The sequence below is a fragment of the Bombyx mandarina genome, chromosome 05 (assembly GCF_030267445.1).
Source record: "Bombyx mandarina strain Sakado chromosome 05, ASM3026744v2".
In the NCBI taxonomy this organism is placed as follows: domain Eukaryota; kingdom Metazoa; phylum Arthropoda; class Insecta; order Lepidoptera; family Bombycidae; genus Bombyx; species Bombyx mandarina.
The window spans coordinates 13976351-13996921 of NC_143212.1; the positions used below are offsets into that span (position 1 = coordinate 13976351).

The 20571-nt window shown below is 37.3% G+C and overlaps 1 protein-coding gene and 1 long non-coding RNA gene across 4 annotated transcripts in view; one reads left to right on the plus strand and one right to left on the minus strand.

The window, feature by feature from the left end:
• Positions 1-20571, minus strand: part of exp (expansion) — a 150678-nt gene that overhangs the window by 107667 nt on the left and 22440 nt on the right. Inside the window, exon 1 of one of the 3 annotated variants that reach the window (XR_016323170.1) lies at positions 16944-17093. The exons of 1 other annotated variant lie outside the window; for it this stretch is intronic. Coding sequence is in view for 1 of the 2 variants with exons in the window: in XM_028174115.2 (XP_028029916.2) it covers positions 16944-17023 (80 nt within the window). In the remaining variant the exon portion in view is untranslated. Of the gene's footprint in view, positions 1-16943; positions 17094-20571 lie in introns of those variants that run through there. One more of the 3 variants, XM_028174115.2, reaches the window with a different exon arrangement.
• On the plus strand, positions 2237-6070 carry LOC149503011 (uncharacterized). The gene is made up of 3 exons (XR_016323169.1): positions 2237-3238; positions 3328-3376; positions 4508-6070. It is a non-coding gene; the product is annotated as an uncharacterized LOC149503011 (long non-coding RNA).

Sequence of the window (20571 nt, forward strand, 5' to 3'; positions counted from 1 at the left end):
TAGGAGTCAGAAGGGACATACGGGATACCAGAATAATACTGGGCTGTAAAGTTTAATATGATGAAATGTGCTGGAGATTCAGGCTTAAGTAAGTTCAGCGGCGTCTAGTAGTGCTTCCTAATGACTTTTCACAAAGTTTCACTTTTGGATCTACTTCAAATTGAAAGTATTCGCTATGCACCCAAAAAATATTATATTGACGAATCATGTAACCAGGAAAATGTTTTACTCGTCTGAGCCTATCAAGATTCTTAAAAAGTCTGGCGTCTCTCATCAAAATTTCTCTTTCTTGATCACTTTTTCTTCTTCTTGAGTATGCTAATGTTAGATTATTATATTATTCTGAATTTATTATTGACAAGGCAGTCGATCACCTCAGCTGGTGGTTTTTTTTTCCTACCTACACGGGGCTCAAACCGGATTGGTGCTAACACTGGCTCTAGCAAGAGCCGTGCTTCGCAGAATCTACCACCGGATCGGAAACGCGACCCACTGAGAAGATCCGGCGAGAAACTCAGTGGGCTGTGTCTGTTGGTTAAGAAGTTACCGTCGCTATTAAAAACTTTTTAACTAAGAATACCTTTTTCATACAAAAAAAAAACATAATAATCCTGATATAGTGGACCGTACATGTTTTTGTTTCATGACTTATCTAAGACCGCCCCGATGTTTCGTTTTTCAATTAATCGAATAGTGAAAACTATCAGCCCTAGTCTATAAGAGCACGTGTCACGATGTAATCTCTGGACAGTTTGTTCGCTTTTTGTAACAGACGAGTGTAATACGTAATTATTGTTTATTAAATGAGTTCAATGGCGGAGGATTACGAGCGTCTTTTGTAGATGATCCGTGTTCTACGCGCGCTATCTGTTCTTTAAATGTTTTTGAGAAATGAGCTAATGATTATTTTATTATTTGAATGTTTGGCTTTAATGTGACGATATAAATTTGTTCGCCTAGTTTCGTCTTTGCTGGTCATATTGTGTATAAGTGAATTTTTACTCTATATACTGTTTATACATGGGTACGTAAGATCGTATATTACATCTTATCATCTAGTAAAGTGCTATTAATGTTGTTGTTTTTTTTTCATCGTTTCCAAAGTCAAAGTAGTCGAAACTCCTCCGCATCTCAGAGTACCAATAGCGCTACATGTCAGCTGATTATTACTCTATTGCGAGCATTACAATATTTACAATCAACATTACATATTAACAATTTTAGGATTACCATTTTTATTGTTAAGTCTTGGGCATCGGTACTAGCGATTGGGACATGTGGTATTTAATATTATTATGTTCGGAATAACGGAAATTTGTCTTGTACAATTTCAATGCATATAAAGTTTTTTAAAAAAATCAAAATGTGTGGTGCGTTTTTGTTTTACTAATAACATAAATGTTCACATCATAACGGCCGTCTGGTGTAGTGGTAAGTGACATGGTCACTACACAAGGGGGTCGCGGGTTCGAATCCCGCCAAGGGAAGATATTTGTATGATAAATTAAATGTATTTTCCAGGGTTATGGATGTATATTAAATATATGTATGTTTATAATAAAAATCTTACATTTATATCCGTTATCTGGTACCTGTAACACAAGTTCTTTACGAACTTATCACGGGACCAGTTAAAGTGGCGTGATTGTTAGTAAATATTTATTTATTTATTTATTTATTTATTTATTTATTTATTTATTATTATTTATTTATTATAAAACTTTTTTGCCCGAAATGTAAGAAAAACGCCAGTTCGTCAGGAGCTAGAGTTGTGTTACCAACTTTCTTCGCTAACTAACAAAACCAAGGCTCCGAGTGTCGAAAGCAGTTAACATTCAGTTGAAATTGCTACAGCATTCTTTAAAACTGTTTTCCAAGTCAAATGACACCGCTCGCGAACCTAATTGCATTTTTGTTTTGTAAATTTTGTAAATAACGAAACATCCTCACCTTCGACGGCCGAAATTGAGCGTTATCTCAATTAGCTTAAGACGGACGTTCACTGAGCGTTTCTCAGTTTCATCACAAAACAGATTTCGAGAGTCATAAGCCATTGATGATTAGATGCGTTCTATTTTTAAAAGAACACATTTTCGCAACGGCCTGTACGTACACGCACACACGAAAATATTTACACATTTGGTTCCATAGCAAGAGCGAACTTTATAAACGCAGATTAAATTGTAAAGAGCAGGGTCTCAAGTTTAAGTAAGTAATGTAAATAATTTCCAATATATGTATATATGGGCGCAAACGCCACTGTTGGCAATAATTAACATAATAATATATAGTTTAGTTTATTCTATGTTAATATTTATTTATTATTAGCAACAAAACTGTTATTCTACTATATTTAATAATTAGCAGACACTGTTTTGATGTGAAAATGTTCAGAATATGTTTAATGTTTATATTATTGTTTAAAAACACAAATGACTGTATAAATGATTAAATATGAATAAAGCATAAATATTAATAATAATTTATATTATAATTAACAGTACTAATAATTTAATTAAGTATTGTAATTGTTATGCAATGATGTTGTTGGCGCCATCTATTATTAGGCTGGATAATAACAATGTTAGTTAATATTACTTAAAAGTAATTCATGTAAAATAAATTAAATGTGAGTCATGTAAAATCACTAAAATATGTATTTTGAATATTAAGCTATGTTTTGTGAATTGTTTCGCAGTAATTACATTTGTTTGTATAAAAGAAGTTGTAGTTGCTATAACCAACACAAAATGGCTAATTGTGTAAAAACCACTGAATAACTCAGGCGTGGCTTTTTGTTGTAAACAAGTAATGTTAAAGTTTTATAGAATTGTATTGTATTTTCATTGTAAAAGAACTTATGTGTGTAAATCCTGGCTTAACGCCGACATCAGAAGTGGGATCACAGCCCCAAAATTAATCGTAAGCCTCCGAATGAAGTAGCCCACTGTTGAACAAGTGATGGGTCTCTCAACCTGTATTAAAAAGGCGAAAAGTGATGATAGCTGCAAATGCTGTACCCTTGTAGTGGCATTATAACTTTTATTTGCCGCCGTTCAACTCCGATGAGGGCGTGACATCAAGACCGATGCGGAAATGTGGACGAAACTATCATGAAGCTAATTGTTTCATCGCATGAACATCGAGTTCAAAAGAGCAAGCAAGACATAAGCCGATATCTGGTCTTTGTATTGAACCGCATTGGAGCAAGTGAGGGACGAACTGATCCATGCATTCAGTAAAGTTGTGGATATTTAAAATGAGTTCTAGACCGTGGATGTTTTGGAAAAGCTACTGACGCTGAGATGGTAAAAATACTGATTTCAGGTATTTATCTTAAATTTATTCGATCCAAGTTATTGAGAAATACGCTGTGGTATGTATTTCGCTTCCTAAATAATATCGATTCTAAAAACGTTCCGAAAGCGTCAAATTGAAAATGTACTGTAAATATAATGTCTAAACATAACTCAGTTTTATCACAATCACATAATGATTCCTTCAGTTTTCGTGGCACTTTTAGTAACACTAAGGTTTTAAATGTGGTTACTGCGTCACTTGCGTAATTTCGAGAAAACTTGTTACCGCCGTCAAGATGACAAACGTATCACCACAATTAAGACTTAAATCATTGCAGATCTAATTTAGTAAGCTAAACAACTTCATGTAAAGTTTTTGAGCATAAGGGGTCAACTGATTTCAAAACAAAGCATTGTGACTTTTAATGGAGAAAAATACTAGAACTATTATAGAATTTCATATGGTAATCATAATCATATGGTAATACTGACAGTCTTGCTGACATCCTAATAGGTTTTAATCTTTTAAAAATAACTTCTCAGTGTTGCACTCTTTGAGGAGAACATATCTATTTTTATAAGTTTCTATCCAGTGAACGCTCAAGTTTGGAGTCATTATTCAATCATCATGTAACTTTTGCAAATCATGTCTCATAGATGGTGATCAGGCAGATAAAAGTTGGATTTGAAATAATTAATTTGGATAGGATAGTACAACGCTGTACATACTGTATGTCTCCTGTTTATTGTGAGGAGTTCAAGCATATTACAATAAAAATAAAAATAAACTTTTAATAATATGCCATAATAAGAGACAGCTCATCCCTGTTCAGCAGCTCCATATTATTACTTTTCCTTTCATAATTATTTATTTTTGGATGAGTGATTAACTCTCTGCACCCTAGGTTTCTAGTGGGGGTGCTGCTTTATTATTAGTCAAGAAAAAGGATGGCACAGATCTCTATGTGATTTCTGTTTTTAAAATCTTAGTTCCATTTTGGGAAACCTGTCACTTTTAAAAATTCACCAAGATAAAAGATAATTCAGGAGTTTCAAAAACTTGTGAACAATATGAAATTCAGTACCACATTATTGCAAAGAGAGCGAGCATGGTCAACAGGCATGCTGAACTATTGATGGGTCATAAATGTCACATGTTTGTAAAATATCAATTAATAAGATCTGACAGGCAGCTTTAAGAATTACAGTTGATTAAAAGCTGCAGCACAACAATAAAACAAAAATGCAGAGGCATTAGAAGGATGATGTTCCCTACCAGTCATTAAAATAAAGCAAATTGAAAATGGTCCGCTGAATGATGAATTAGGGGAAGTTGAATCAGCTGGTAAAAAATGGATGGACGAGCGGTCTCTGTCATCTAATGTGTTTTGGTAAAGGTAAAGGTTTGGTAATGGTAACGGTTTGATATAGGTAAATCTATCCTCTTAATGTCAGAGGATTCTGATAACTGACAAATTGACCGTATGGGCAGAGAGATTTGTTCTGCTGTAAAATGATTTATAATTTGTTATGGTATCTACTTTTATTTTCCTATCCAATTATCCTTCCTAAAACGCTGGCGGGCCACCATGCGAATCCTTAAACCTGGTCTTGTTGGCTAGATCCCGTATGGGTGATGCCTTATGAGTTGGCTAGATCCCGTATGGGTGATGCCTTATGAGTTGGCTAGATCCCGTATGGGTGATGCCTTATGAGTTGGCTAGATCCCGAATGGGTGATGCCTTATGAGTTGGCTAGATCCCGAATGGGTGATGCCTTATGAGTTGGCTAGATCCCGAATGGGTGATGCCTTTTGGGTTGGCTAGATCCCGAGAGGGTGATGCCTTGTGGGTTGGCTAGATCCCAAGTGGGTGATGCCTTGTGAGTTGGCTAGATCCCGAATGGGTGATGCCGAGTGTGTTGGCTAGATCCCGTAAGGGTGATGCCTGGTAAGTTGGCTAGATCCTGTAAGGGTGATGGCTTGCGAGTTAACTAGACCTGTATGAGTGATGCTTTGTGTGTTGGGTAAATCCCGTTGGGTGATCCTCTTGTGTGTTAGCTAGATCTCGTAAGGGTGAATGGTGCCTTGTGTATTGGGTAGATCCCAGTAGGGGATATGCCTTGTTTACTGCTATGTGAAATGCTAAAACAGCGCAAGGGACGCGCTGGAATCAGTATGGCCGTATGGGCGCAAACGCCACTGTTGGCAATAATTAACATAATAATATATAGTTTAGTTTATTCTATGTTAATATTTATTTATTATTAGCAACAAAACTGTTATTCTACTATATTTAATAATTAGCAGACACTGTTTTGATGTGAAAATGTTCAGAATATGTTTAATGTTTATATTATTGTTTAAAAACACAAATGACTGTATAAATGATTAAATATGAATAAAGCATAAATATTAATAATAATTTATATTATAATTAACAGTACTAATAATTTAATTAAGTATTGTAATTGTTATGCAATGATGTTGTTGGCGCCATCTATTATTAGGCTGGATAATAACAATGTTAGTTAATATTACTTAAAAGTAATTCATGTAAAATAAATTAAATGTGAGTCATGTAAAATCACTAAAATATGTATTTTGAATATTAAGCTATGTTTTGTGAATTGTTTCGCAGTAATTACATTTGTTTGTATAAAAGAAGTTGTAGTTGCTATAACCAACACAAAATGGCTAATTGTGTAAAAACCACTGAATAACTCAGGCGTGGCTTTTTGTTGTAAACAAGTAATGTTAAAGTTTTATAGAATTGTATTGTATTTTCATTGTAAAAGAACTTATGTGTGTAAATCCTGGCTTAACGCCGACATATACTTATATATAATACCCGGTGATAATTCACGGTCTTATCAAACTATGCGTATAGCTAAATAAAGTAATCCGTATAACAGTGAATCTTTTAGTGTAAAATACATAGGGAATATGAAATATGAACAACATAAAAGGTTCTTTTCTGTACAAGCTGCTTTTATAATATGTACATAACTATTTAAAACCGAACTTAATAAAAAATCTGATGTACACTTGTACATCTGAATATCGTCGCTAACGAGTTTTTAAGTCTTGTAAAGTTGTCGTGAAAGTAGTTTTTGACAGCTGTCAAACTGACGTTTTGTTATGTGTCATTTTCGAAATATGTCCTTAATAATTTTATGTAATTCAAAACAAAATACCTGTATTTCTAAAATATCACAAAAGTTAAAATTAATTAGTTAAATGAGGATTGCAGTTGAGAAAAAACGAAAAACAGAAATATTTCATGGACAATTTGTTTATTTTATAATATATGCGTTTTATTTTGTACAATAAAATAAATACGTTACGAATACCTATTATAGCAATAAAACGACAAATTGAGTAGAATACCATAAGGAAAAGATCCCAAAACGATGATTTGTCTTCATTAGCTACAATATAATGCTCAATCTCAATGCAAATAATTCTTTCGATAATTTGATATAACAATATCAGTACCTACAACCCAAGCCACCACGCTTACATAAGTCAAAGGTCATTACATTTAACTGTGGGAGTTAGAGCTAAGCGGAATTAGACAAGTAATATACACTCATTATGATTATTGCACTATTGTGTAAGCCCTTTAAACTAACGGTGGGAGATCGGCGACTTTATCCAGCTAAGGTAATAGGTAGGCTTAGAAAAATCTATTGTTAAAGATTAGGAATTAGCACTTCGAGTAATACTAGCGAGACATACGATCACAATATACAGAATAACTTACAATATCTTGTGTTTATTTGTGCTGTACATAAAACAGCGATGATTTTTTTTTACATTTTCTAAAAAAAAAAAAAATTTTATGAGCATAAAAACGTATATTTTAAATGCAGCCATGTCTGGGTCTTTCAAGAACTAGTATTACAGGTATTTTGAAAATGAAGGCTTGTTCCTTTTTTGTTTATTCAGCTATTTAGACACACCTTATATATTAATGAAATCGATTTTAATAACGACTTTTTACATTGAAGTTGTCATGGCCTAAAGGATAAAAGGTGCACTCGTATGACCTGATGTAACTACGTCGGTGCTCAAATCCTGTACGCAGGTACTAATTTTTCTAAGAAAATTCTTCTTAAAGGTGTAATATTTAACTTACAATGTATAAAAATCTATCACTATGAAAGAATAGTTCTGTGTTCAAAATTAAACCTGCAAAAATAAATGGCGTATTGTATGTAAGCCAGTATAGGTCACTCCCGCCACCTTGAAGTTGAACATTATTCACATTGAGACTTCGATTTCAAGTATCAAATTCGGTGGCGGCATTATACTTATTTGCGACATATATGGACTCCAATGACCGTCTAAGCTGTGGACATTGATTAAATCTGCATGTATACAACTAATCAAGATCTAAATGTACCAAAATATAAACAGAAGTGTGCATTTTAAAGATTTTTTTTGTAAATAATCACTGTTGTTCATCTACAGCAGTAATTGTGTTTAATTGAAGGAAACGTAGGTTAAGACCGTTATATGTATATTGCGAAATCTGTTTTAATAATCTCTGAGGTGTAGAGGATTTCCTTGAATGCAAAATTTAAAAAGAACATAAAGAAAACGTTGCAATTGTCATACGAGGTCTAATTTTTTTGTATTAACCGTGAATCTTATTTTATTAGGCGACTTCAATAAAGAGGGAGGTTATAAATTCGATTTTTTTGTAAGTTACTTCAAGTTACCTGTAAGTTTCGTTGATTATTTTTTTATTTGAAAAGGAATGCTTCTGATGTGGTCCCATTTATCAAATATTATCTAAATCTGATCAGTAGTTTTTAAGTTATCCTTAATAATAATGCAAAAACTGTCGAAACCAGTACATTGCTGTTATTCTCAATTATTTGGTCGTAACTCGTTTTTTTTTTTTATATTGAGTAAAATAGTACTGGATCTTTACACACTATGCTATGACTATTTCCAATTGTTTGAAATACAATGGTTCCCGGAATACTAGGAACATGATCGATAGTTCAAATCTTATTTCTCAAATCTTACTAAGGTTGACATTCTTTTTTTTTTTTATTGCCCTTGTATGCAGACGAGCATACGGCCCACCTGATGGTAAGTTGTTACCGTCGCCCATGGACTTCAGCAATGCCAGGGGCAGAACCAAGCCGCTGCCATATACTTAAAATCCTTGAGTCCACAAATTTATTATATGATTTTGCAGATGTCCATGGGCGATGGTGATTTCTCACTATCATGTGGGTTGTATACATTCCGAGACAAAAAAGGGAATTTGTAAAACCACAAACAAATAGATTGTTTCAAGTAACACACTTTTAAAATGTAGGCAGGTACTGCGGTTTTAAAAATAAGATTCATATTGGTATGAATTTCAGATAAGCATCTTCCTGTGTCGAAAAAATATAGTCCGTGGATTAAGTATTAAATTTGATCATCTTTATTTTCCTTTGGTGTAAGTTACAAATATACTAAATTTATATTTAATATAAAAAAAATAATTAAAAACTATATTGTTACTGGTGGTAGGACCTCTTGTGAGTCCGCGCGGGTGGGTACCACCAACCTGCCTATTTCTGCCGTGAAGCAGTAATGCGTTTCGGCTTGAAGGGTGGGGCAGCCGTTGTAACTATACTTGAGACCTTAGAACTTATATCTCAAGGTGGGTGGCGCATTTACGTTCTAGATGTCTATGGGCTCCAGTAACCACTTAACACCAGGTGGGCTATGACCTCGTCCACCCATCTAAGCAATAAAAAAAGAAATTGTTCTTTTTGTTAATAAAAATATATATTTGTATACCTGTAATAACAATGTCTTAGAACAATGTTAGCTGTTTGTTAATTGCACAACATTCTATTTTAGATCATTGTTTTTTTTTTACTTTTTTAATTACCTGAAAAATAAATTTACATAAATATAATTATTGTTCTTTTCGTGTCGTTAACTACGAAAACGCTAATCGCTTGTGCCTTGTAGTAGTCGTGAATAAACAACTGTGCTTAACGGTACCAAACGTATGTAAGGTATGGACGCGGCAGTACTCATAAATTTAATTTTAAAATGATTGCCATCTCCAGTAACGCTTTAGTTACAGGGCTTTCAATAATCGCCATGCTTAAACAAGCATCGATTAACTATAAAAACCCAAACTGAATTACGAAAATTTTGTAGTTATTATAAATTCATTTACAATATATTTCGTCGGACATCAATGCTGAAATTTCTGACAGTATATCCATTACTAAATTTTAAAGAGGCCGTCGTATTATCACCTTTTTTATTTATTGCTTAGATGGGTCGACAAGCTCACAGCCCACCTGGTGTTAAGTGGTTACTGGAGCTACAACGAAAATGCGCGACCCACCTTGAGATATAAGTTCAAAGGTCTCAAGTATAGTTACAACGGCTGCCCTACCCTTCAAACCGAAACGCATTACTGCTTCACGGCAGAAATAGGCAGGGTGGTGGTACCTACTCGCGCGGACTCACAAGAGGTCCTACCACCAGTGATGCTTTGTAGTGTATAACCATTCAAATATGTAAACAGCTTTATTTAAAGTGCTTCAGCACTACTGTCTTGTAACTAATTATACCTTTTTACACAATAAGCCGGACCACCAAACTAAATGGACGTATTATTTCAACTCTTCTAATCTATCGCGACCAGACCACACCACAGCTTAATCAACATCTATGTACGTGCGACCGCGTCAGATCATTTTACTAGCGAAACCCAAACACAGTGACGACAGGTCATCTTGGTCTAAGTTCAAAGATGGGGCCACGGGCAGAACAGGTTCTAAGTCCACGCATTTGTCACGTAAGCTATCAAATGCTAGCATCGCGTTATTCGCAAGTCACATCACATTCTATACGAGTAACGTTACATGTACACAATAATAAAGTTTGTAGTGATTACGTGCTCGAAATATATTTTGTTGTTTTTGGCAAAAACACATAAGATTTAAGTTTATTCTAGAACAAATCTTGTTAAGTAAAGTTAAATAAAAAACTTGTAAATTAATTTTTGAGGCTTATTCCGAATGGTTAAACTGGCAAGTTTAATGGAGATCAGAATTTGTTATCATTGTTTTGCGGAGCTATAATAAAATAAATAAATAATAAAATAAATAAATAAAACTGATAAATATCATTATTTTTATTTTTGTCATTACTTCATTAGTAAATACGGCTGTTGAGAAAGGAAGGGCGCCCGGCGGATACTGCCGCCGGGTACCGTCCCATCGTGTTGCTGGATGAGGTGGGCAAGCTGCTGGAACGCATTCTGGCGGCCCGCATCATCCAGCATCTGGTCGGGGTGGGACCCGATCTGTCAGCGGAGCAGTATGGCTTCCGAGAGGGCCGCTCAACGGTAGACGCGATCCTTCGCGTGCGGGCCCTCTCGGAGGAGGCCGTCTCCAGGGGTGGGGTGGCTTTGGCGGTGTCGCTCGACATCGCCAATGCGTTTAACACCCTGCCCTGGTCCGTGATAAGGGGGGCGCTGGAACGACATGGAGTGCCTCCCTACCTTCGCCGGCTGGTGGGTTCCTACTTGGAGGAAAGATTGGTTACGTGCACCGGACACGGTGGGATCCTGCACCGGTTCCCGGTCGTGCGCAGTGTTCCACAGGGGTCGGTGCTCGGCCCCCTTTTGTGGAATATCGGGTATGACTGGGTGCTGAGAGGTGCCCTCCTCCCGGGCCTGAGCGTAATCTGTTACGCAGACGACACGTTGCTCGTGGCCCGGGGGGGTAGTTTTGCCGAGTCTGCCCGTCTTGCTACCGCTGGGGTGGCGCATGTCGTCGGCAAAATCAGGAGATTGGGCCTCGACGTGGCGCTCAGTAAATCCGAGGCCATGTGGTTCCACAGGCATCGGAGAGTGCCACCTGTCGATGCCCATATCGTGGTTGGAGGCGTCCGTATCGGGGTCGGGGTGCAGTTGAAGTACCTCGGCCTCATTCTGGACAGTCGTTGGACCTTTCGTGCTCACTTTCAGAGCCTGGTCCCTCGTTTGTTAGGGGTGGCCGGCGCGTTAAGCCGGCTTCTGCCCAACGTCGGGGGGCCTGACCAGGTGACGCGCCGTCTGTATACGGGGGTGGTGCGATCAATGGCCCTATACGGGGCACCTGTGTGGGGCCAGTCCCTGACCGCGGGGGTGGCGAAGCTGCTGCAACGGCCGCAACGCACCATCGCGGTCAGGGTCATCCGTGGTTATCGCACCATCTCCTTTGAAGCGGCGTGTGTACTGGCTGGGACGCCGCCTTGGGTTCTGGAAGCGGAGGCGCTCGCCGCTGACTATCGGTGGCGGGCTGACCTTCGTGCCCGGGACGTGGCGCGTCCCAGCCCCAGTGTGGTCAGAGCGCGGAGGGCCCAATCTCGGCGGTCCGTGCTGGAGTCATGGTCCAGACGGCTGGCTGATCCTTCGGCTGGTCGTAGGACCGTCGAGGCGATTCGCCCGGTCCTTGTGGATTGGGTGAATCGTGACAGAGGACGCCTCACTTTCCGGCTCACGCAGGTGCTCACTGGGCATGGTTGCTTCGGTGAGTTCCTGCACCGGATCACAGCCGAGCCGACGGCAGAGTGCCACCATTGTGGTTGCGACTTGGACACGGCAGAGCATACGCTCGTCGCCTGCCCCGCATGGGAGGGGTGGCGCCGTGTCCTCGTCGCAAAAATAGGAAACGACTTGTCGTTGCCGAGTGTTGTGGCATCGATGCTCGGCGACGACGAGTCGTGGAAGGCAATGCTCGACTTCTGCGAGTGCACCATCTCGCAGAAGGAGGCGGCGGGGCGCGTGAGAGACGCGCAAGCCCGCCGCCGTCGGGCGGGGGCCAGGGAGGCGGATCTCGCCCAAGCCCTGGCCCTCTAAGGGTTTCGGGTCCCCTTCACATGTCGGTCTGGGGACCGGCGAAGGGGGCCTAAGAAGACGACGTGCAAGCTGCTCTGCACGCGTTTTACGCAAGAGCATCCGGGTGATGGAAGGCCGGCTATCCTCGACCCACGCTGGTTCTGACCCAGCGGGGTATTCCGTAGGATAACCCATTCTAACCGGCGCCATCTAGGCGGGCTCCGGATAGCCTGCCGACCGAGAGGGCTGGTGGTCGTGGCGCCGACGACCGCCAGTCCGGCGTCCCGAGGGGGAGGGTGATGGGAGAGATGTGCTCCGCACTAAACGCTTCACTTTCCCCCCTTTGCCTTTTCATGGGTTCTGTCTCATGCGAGGTTCGGACGCGGGTTGTTGAGCGACAGGAGGTTTTAGTCAGTTCGACTCCGACATGCCCCGCCCTTCATCCCCAGGGGAGGGCGGAAGTCCGGCGATTTCCTCCTGACTAAAAAAAAAAAAAAAAGTAAATACGGCTATAGTACTTTAACGCGAGAACTCACAATATGTCCTACTAATAGTAATTACGCAATTATTTACTGGTATTATTTACTGGTGGTAGGACCTCTTGTGAGTCCGCACGGGTAGGCACCACCGCCCTGCCTATTTCTGCCGTGAAGCAGTAATGCGTTTCGGTTTGAAGGGTGGGGTAGCCGTTGTAACTATACTGAGACCTTAGAACTTATATCTCAAGGTGGGTGGCGCATTTACGTTGTAGATGTCTATGGGCTTCAGTAACCACTTAACACCAGGTGGGCTGTGAGCTCGTCCACCCATCTAAGCAATAAAAAAAATAAAAATTAAGAAATCGAAATTAATTTACTACAAGATGTCATTACTTATCATCTATCTGGAAAATCATTATGAAATATGTGTTAGAGTTGTATTAACAGATAAATGAGAGGCAGTCTGCAGAATTCGTACCCAAGTATAGTCGTATCTCACTAGGTATATGGGTAGACCGAGCATCTTCCTGACTAAGCCCTGACTACTAAATACATATATTCATTCGTCACTAATGCACTAATTTTAAGCAAACACTAAGCTCCACATTCATAAAACACTGGTAGGATCTCTTGTGAGTCTGGTAGGACCTCTTGCGAATCCGCACGGGTAGGTACCACCATTCCGCCTATTTCTGCCGTGAAGCAGTAATGCGTTTCGGTTTGAAGGGTGGGTTAGCCGTTGTAACTATACTTGAGACCTTAGAACTTATATCTCAAGGTGGGTGGCGTATTTACGTTGTAGATGTCTATGGTCTCTAGTGATCAGGTGGACTGTGAGCTCGTTCATCCATCTAAGCAATTAAAAAACACTTAACTAGGAAAAATACAAATACTTTTACTACAAAAAAAATATATAAACCAACAGTCAATATCATCACAATAAGAGGGTAGGTAATTGACATTAAGATAATCACACTTGTAATTGGAAATTGTAATTAAAGCTTGTAATTTCCTTCATCAAACCTTCCGTAACTGAGCTTACAGTGACTTATACGGCTCTCAGCAAAAATTACAAAATACCTTGTGCCTAAAAAGGACGATAAAGTCACCACATTTTTATTACAGGCATAAAGCCGTGAGAACAGAATATTACGAGACTAAACCTACTTAAAATCTAGGTTTTATTGTGACCAGTTCTTAAAGGTTAAACTGGAATTTTGGTATACTCATTCTATTTCAGTATATTACTACTGACCTTAATGCGTGATTTCTAATTATTCACATGATATTTATTTACAGATTTAGCACACAAAGTGCATTACAGTAATAGCCATCAATTGGCACATCAAATACGATGGTGGTATTAAATCATTCTTAAAATATACCCTTGCGCACAATCCTCACGGATACTATATGATATTGATAAATGAAATTAACATATAAAGGCGATAGAACAAAACGCTTTTACAAAAGAAAGTTTAAAAGTGATTAGTGTACACACTTGGGTGAGTAGACGGCATTTACCTTCCGCGGACAATTACCGTCCAAAGACCGTGGAAACTAGCGTATTAATGGACGCATTAATTGTTGTTTTACGTAACAAACCTATGAATAACAGCGTTGCTTTAAAAATACATTTTTAATTTAGTTTATGTGGGAATTTCGAGGCCAGTGCCATAATAGAAATCTACCCAAAAAAATATAAGTCTTGAGAGCACATATTTTAACAGTTGACGCTTAATAAAATTACGAATGCTAAACAAAAAAAAGGAACAATTTTTTTGATATTTATTTTGAGCGTTAATATTTAACTCCGCTATGAAAAAAAATTAAATAGTACTGTTAATGTTGCTATCGCTGCTTTACCTTACGTAAATTTAAAATAAATAGATAGAAGTTCTCACCTACGTTTATTTTATTGTTTTATTAGTTCTCATAATGGCATCGAGATCAACATTATATTTCAATTTTAGGATCTAAACATAATTCAGCCATTTATGTAATATATTAATATTAATTTAATTAATAATAGTTATTAATTAATAAACAGTCATAATCTCTTTCTTATTTTATTTAAGAGATTTATGTTTTTTGACTTTTCTATTGTCAATTTTGCGAAATTTAAGACTTTTTTTTGTCTCCGTCAAGTCACCAATGTCTGGATCACAGTCCAGCGGCTGTCAATCGTTGAGGGCTGTATTCAGACAAGGAACTATAACTTTAGACAATCATCACTTTACTTTGAAGTTTATGGTAAAAGTTTTCATTCTAATCGAAATTTTGGAAACAGGATCCCAGACTAAATACAGATAGCTTAGATGGATCCGTGGTGAAAACACGCATGAGGCCAACTGACTCTGTGCTCGGTAAGCTGGTTCATATAACATGATCTTGGGAAGCATTTTTTGTATATTATATAGTTCTCAGCTAGTCCAAATTTTTATTTGCCTCTTTGTTAGAAGAATATAAATTTAATTAGCTAGCGGTGTTAATCATTTATTTTTCGCAGCTTAGATTTTTTGTTAGAAGTCTCAACATTAAAAAAGGAGTAGGTTGGATCTTGGCCAATTACCAATTCTTAAAATAGGTAATTAACTAATGTTTGAAGCTATCAAAAATATTTCATATAACACGCATTTGCTCAACCACTCTAGTAAATAGTATTAAGATTTCGTTTGTATTTCTGCATTTTAAAGGAAACTTAAAACTAAAATTAAGTGTGCCTCATATTAAGCGCTGGCGTCTGTCTGTATTTGCTATAAAAAATGAATAAATCTATCGGCTCCCGGACGTAGACTCAAAAGGCCACCAAACGACATATTTTCAACACTTGTTTTAATTTACATAAAACGAAAACCAGTTAGATTACGCGCAATCTTCGTAGTTTGGCAATATTTATGGGAAATATTAAAATTTTTATGTATAGTCACAAACATTATTAAGATACATGATCCGTCTTATCTGCGCTAAAAGGACAATATTGACAATAGATTTTTTTTTAAGTGTTTTAATTGGCTATAACAGGCGAGTAGTGTAAATTTCAATCAAGCTCTTTTGACGTTCAACAAGTATGTACTTTCATTTATGTTGAATAAATTTTTTTTGATTTGATTTGATTTGGTTTATCAGGCGATTATTTATTTTATATTTTTTTATAAGTAATGTGACCAAAATGCAAGCAGGAAGTTTTTATTACTTGCTCAATGGGTGGATGAGCTAGCGGTCTATCTGATGTTAAGTGTTGTGTAAGACAACAACTAGACGCTACCCAACATGAGACATGGGCGGTTTAAAGCCTCAGTTTTTACCACACATTCCATCTATGATTCATCTTTTTAATATAATATTGTAGATTTTACTTTTAAATTAAAATGAATCCAAGGAGAGCAGGTTTTTAAAGCATACAATCATCCGTTTATGTACTAACATACACTATATACACAAAACAATTTTATCTCTCATCAACCGAATGATCATGGTTCTATACTCTTCGTATATACGAGTGTTACTGTGTTACTTATAATATTTTGTACTCAAGTTTAACAATATTTGGTATGTGTACGTGCATTACTATAATTCTCATGTTGTATTTGTTATTTTAGTTATGTGCTATTTGTTCTACACACACTTATCACTTTTTATTATTATTCTCATTATCCTCTCGCAGGTCTGCTGGAGGAGATTTCTTAAAGAAATAAGCAGTGCCTTTGTACATAATTTTCCTATTACTCTGTACTATGTCTTTTTTTCTGTGTGTACATAAATAAATAAATAAATAATAATAAATAAAACAATTATATAAGATCGTAAAACGGATTACTGTTAAAACGTGAAAGTAATGAAGTGAAATTCCGGACGAGCACACTAACACGGCTCAAAAAAACATTTCACTTTTCATTTCGTTTTGATATTTATATTATATATTATTATATATAGAATTAGCGAACCGCCCTCGCTTCGCTTCGGAAACTGTAATCTATTATTGATTTCTCCACTATTTAATGGATGTTATTATGCATACAAACCTTCCTCTTCAATCACTCTATCTATTAAAAAAAACGCATCAAAATCCGTTGCGAAGTTTTAAAGATTTAAGCATACATAGGGACAGACAGATATAGGGACAGAGAAAGCGACTTTGTTTTATACTATGTAGTGATGATAGCTTAAAAAGTTAAATTGGTCATTTATCAAAGCAAGGATTGCTGATACATCTATCTATAGGCTTGAAATGCAGTGGCAATCGTAAGCTTTGTAGAATTCAAAACAACGTCAGAAAAAGGGCTGGAGAATTTTAATAATCGAACCTTGGAGTTGACATGGATGACGACCTAGACAGTGTAGGCTTTCTATTCAGTCGAAACAGCCTGTGATTCCGCAAATCCATTTTAATCACAATCTCAGTCAACAGCACACAGAACGCACGACCACTCACGGAGCACAAACATTCGCAACTAATTCTTAATTAGGAAATTATTGCGATCTTATTATCATAAAAATTTCAGGTTTAGCTTCACAAAGACGGAGGTAATTAACATTGTTGTGTTAACATCCCTTTCTAGCGCATAGTTGCATGACTCGTGCGAAAGTAATAGATATATATTTTGATATTTCGTAAGTTTCAGGTGTTGTGAACGCACGTTCACCATTAATTATAAATGTTTTTTATTTATTTATTTGTTGTAACGATTCGGCTATAAAAAGGGTTGCGATAATAATTGTAGGCATTATCAAGGGCGTCTGAGAATTACCACAGAGATTGTTCTGTGGCGTAAACTTAGCTTGATCAATTAATTAGTGAATATGCTGTAACTTTTAAATGGGTTTACACAATCCTCAAGTATTGTACATTCTAAGCAAATTTTAGACATAGTGTCAAACCTTCTGAACATGAACTAGCAATGTGTTGTTGGCTATTTACATTTATGCACATATTGATACCTATATAAATTGATAAACGTGCAACAAACCTAAGGAAAGGTGCATAAAGGCATGCCTACTTGGAAAGGCATGCTATTGAAGTCGTTGTGGCCTAAAGGATAAGTCGTTCGGCGCATTCGTATGTAGCGATGCACCGGTGTTCGAATCCCGCAGGCGGGTACCAATTTTTCTAATGAAATACGTACTTAACAAATGTTCACGATTGACTTCCACGGTGAAGGAATAACATCGTGTAATATATAATTTGTGTAATTGCTGGTGGCAGGACCTCTTGTGAGTCCGCACGGGTAAGTACCACCGCCCTGTTTATTTCTGCTTTGAAGCAGTAATGCGTTTCGGCTTGAAGGGTAGAGCAGCCGTTGTAACTATACTGAGACCTTAGAACTTATATCTCAAGGTGGGTGGTGCATTTACGTTGTAGATGTCTATGGGCCCGGGTAACCACTTAACACCAGATGGGCTATGAGCTCTCCCACCCATCGATGCAATAAAACAAAAAGAGTACTTTGAGGAGCCAAATCTATATTTTCACACTCGTCTACCTTCGCAGGTCATTGCGGGAAAAAAAAGAGTCTGTCTCTGATTTTGTATTCTTACACTACCTTTCATAGCAATACCTAATATGGTCTAATTGAAATCTAGGAAGTGTCTTGTGTAGATTCTTACCTAAGATACGAAGCGGCGAGTCAGATGTGTTATGGCTTACGTGGGAGGGATACAATAGGAATCATGCGTAGCAACACTCTATTATGTCATTTTTGTAACTTACCCACCGACAAACTTGGTTTTACCCAAACTTTGAAGGACGTTTGAAATTTGACTAGAAATTACTTGTAATAATATTTAAGGAACTATACTAATGACCTAAATGACGCCAAGATTGATCACATAAAAATGTTACGGGCCGATCCCGGGCCAAATTAATTATCGGCACCATGAGAGTGCGAATAACCAAACACAGTGTATAATTGCGATACGGACCTATTGAAATCATAGAACGGTTTGAGAAATTTGTTTCTCGACAAATTTACAAAAAAAATTATTATCTCAGTTCAATTGGTCAGATTTGCACAAAAACCGGTCTTAACACTAAGAGGTGTTTGTCCTTTTCAAGGTCTCATTAACTATAATAGCAATTAATGAACAGTGAATGATTAATATATCAATATATTCTACTTTTTTACTGCCTTTGCATGGACAGCAACAAGGGTCTCACTGCTACTGAGGATACGGCGATACTGGAAGCACTATTTCACTGTCTACCATAAAATATATTCAGTGTGCTTAGCTCGAGTTTTTTAACGTCCTCAATAGCGTAAAAGTTAACTCAAATTTGTATGGAGTTAGAACGTTTGCCTACCTCTGCCGCTAGGGGTGCTGTTCCAATTCCATACAAATTTGAGTTAACTTTTACGTTATCGAGAACGTTAAGAAACTCGCACTAAGCTCACAGTACACAAGCCTCGTTTGAAGGAAGATAACGCTTCGTAAGACTCCAGTAACGCTAAAAGGAGCACCCAAAGTTTCAATAGGCATAAAAGAAGAAGACAAAAACCGACAAAGTATCTGAGTCTGTTTCCTGCGCTGGTTTAAATGGGTACATTGCTCCTTAAGCAAATCCAAATAGTTTTTGTTTATCATATTTATAGACTACATTAATACATACGTGTTGTCACACTATTTGATACCTTATTTCAGAAACTTCTTGTAAAGTTATGGCCTAACAGATTTACTCTGCGAGTATCTTAATTCAGTGACATTTTTTTATTTAACTTTAAGCTTAACTTAACATTTAGTTTTTTTTTATCGCTTTATTGGCTTATGACTAACCTGGTGTTAAGTGGATTCCAAAATCCATAGACATTACAACGTGAATGTGGTACTGCGACAAAAGTCTTAATTGGATTATGTTCTCACCGTATATCGGGGAATACCCCAGAAATAGGCAGATTTATGGTAAATACCCCTACGTATAATACGCTCTACTATCAGGGTTACTCAATTTAATATTTTTTCGGATTTGGATTTTAATACAGAATAATAATATTTTACATGTATTTTTTTAAGTAACATTGACATCTCCAGAATATGCTGTCTTATACCTTAGACCACGAATACTTCTGAGCCGCCTTATACTAAAATTGGATTGTGGTAATCCTACCAAATGTGGATGAAATTTAGACCTTAAATTTAATTGTAGACTGCAGGGTTCACGTTGTGTTTTTCTACGAGTTCCGGTAACAACTTAATGCCAGGGCCGTGAGCTATGTCCATCACTACAACTTAACAATATTCATAACTTCATTTGTACAAACTGACTTTGATATTGTCCGAGCGAGTGATGTTTTAAGTGTAATATTAAGCCCTTTGCGGCTTAATCTCACTTTTATAACTATCATTATTACCGAAGCTTCAAATACTACAGTTTCCTTGGTCACGGATACTCGAGTTGTTATTTAACGACATTTAAATATTGTGTCTAACTACCGTCTAATATAATAAAGCAATTTATTGACAGTTACGTTTCTTTTCACGCAGAAAAAAATAACTAATAATTTATTGAGGTCTGGCCGTTTGAATTTAATTTTATGTAGTTTTTTTTTTGTAATGTTAGCAAGAACTATTTTCGCGCAATAGTGTCACAAGTACGCTTCAGGCACACCGTTAGCGCTTCGTGTTTTGAATACACAATGCTTTTTTACCTTTCGGTAGTGGTATAACTGTAGTGAATTCTTTTAACTGGGTGATCGGTTTGTGGGTTTGAATACATTTTTTTCTTCTTTTTATGTAGCACAATGGTTGGACAAGTAAGTTATATTTTTAAATAGTTTTACCAGGGACCAGAGGTTCATAGTGTGGTTACTGCGTCTGAAAGTATCGTTTAAATAGTCTTCATCAATTTTACAATGGTCCTTAGCATGATGCAGTGGTTTGTCTAATCTCCTGGTTACTGATATCGATACTGACTGCGATCTAAGCTGACTAATCCGCAGC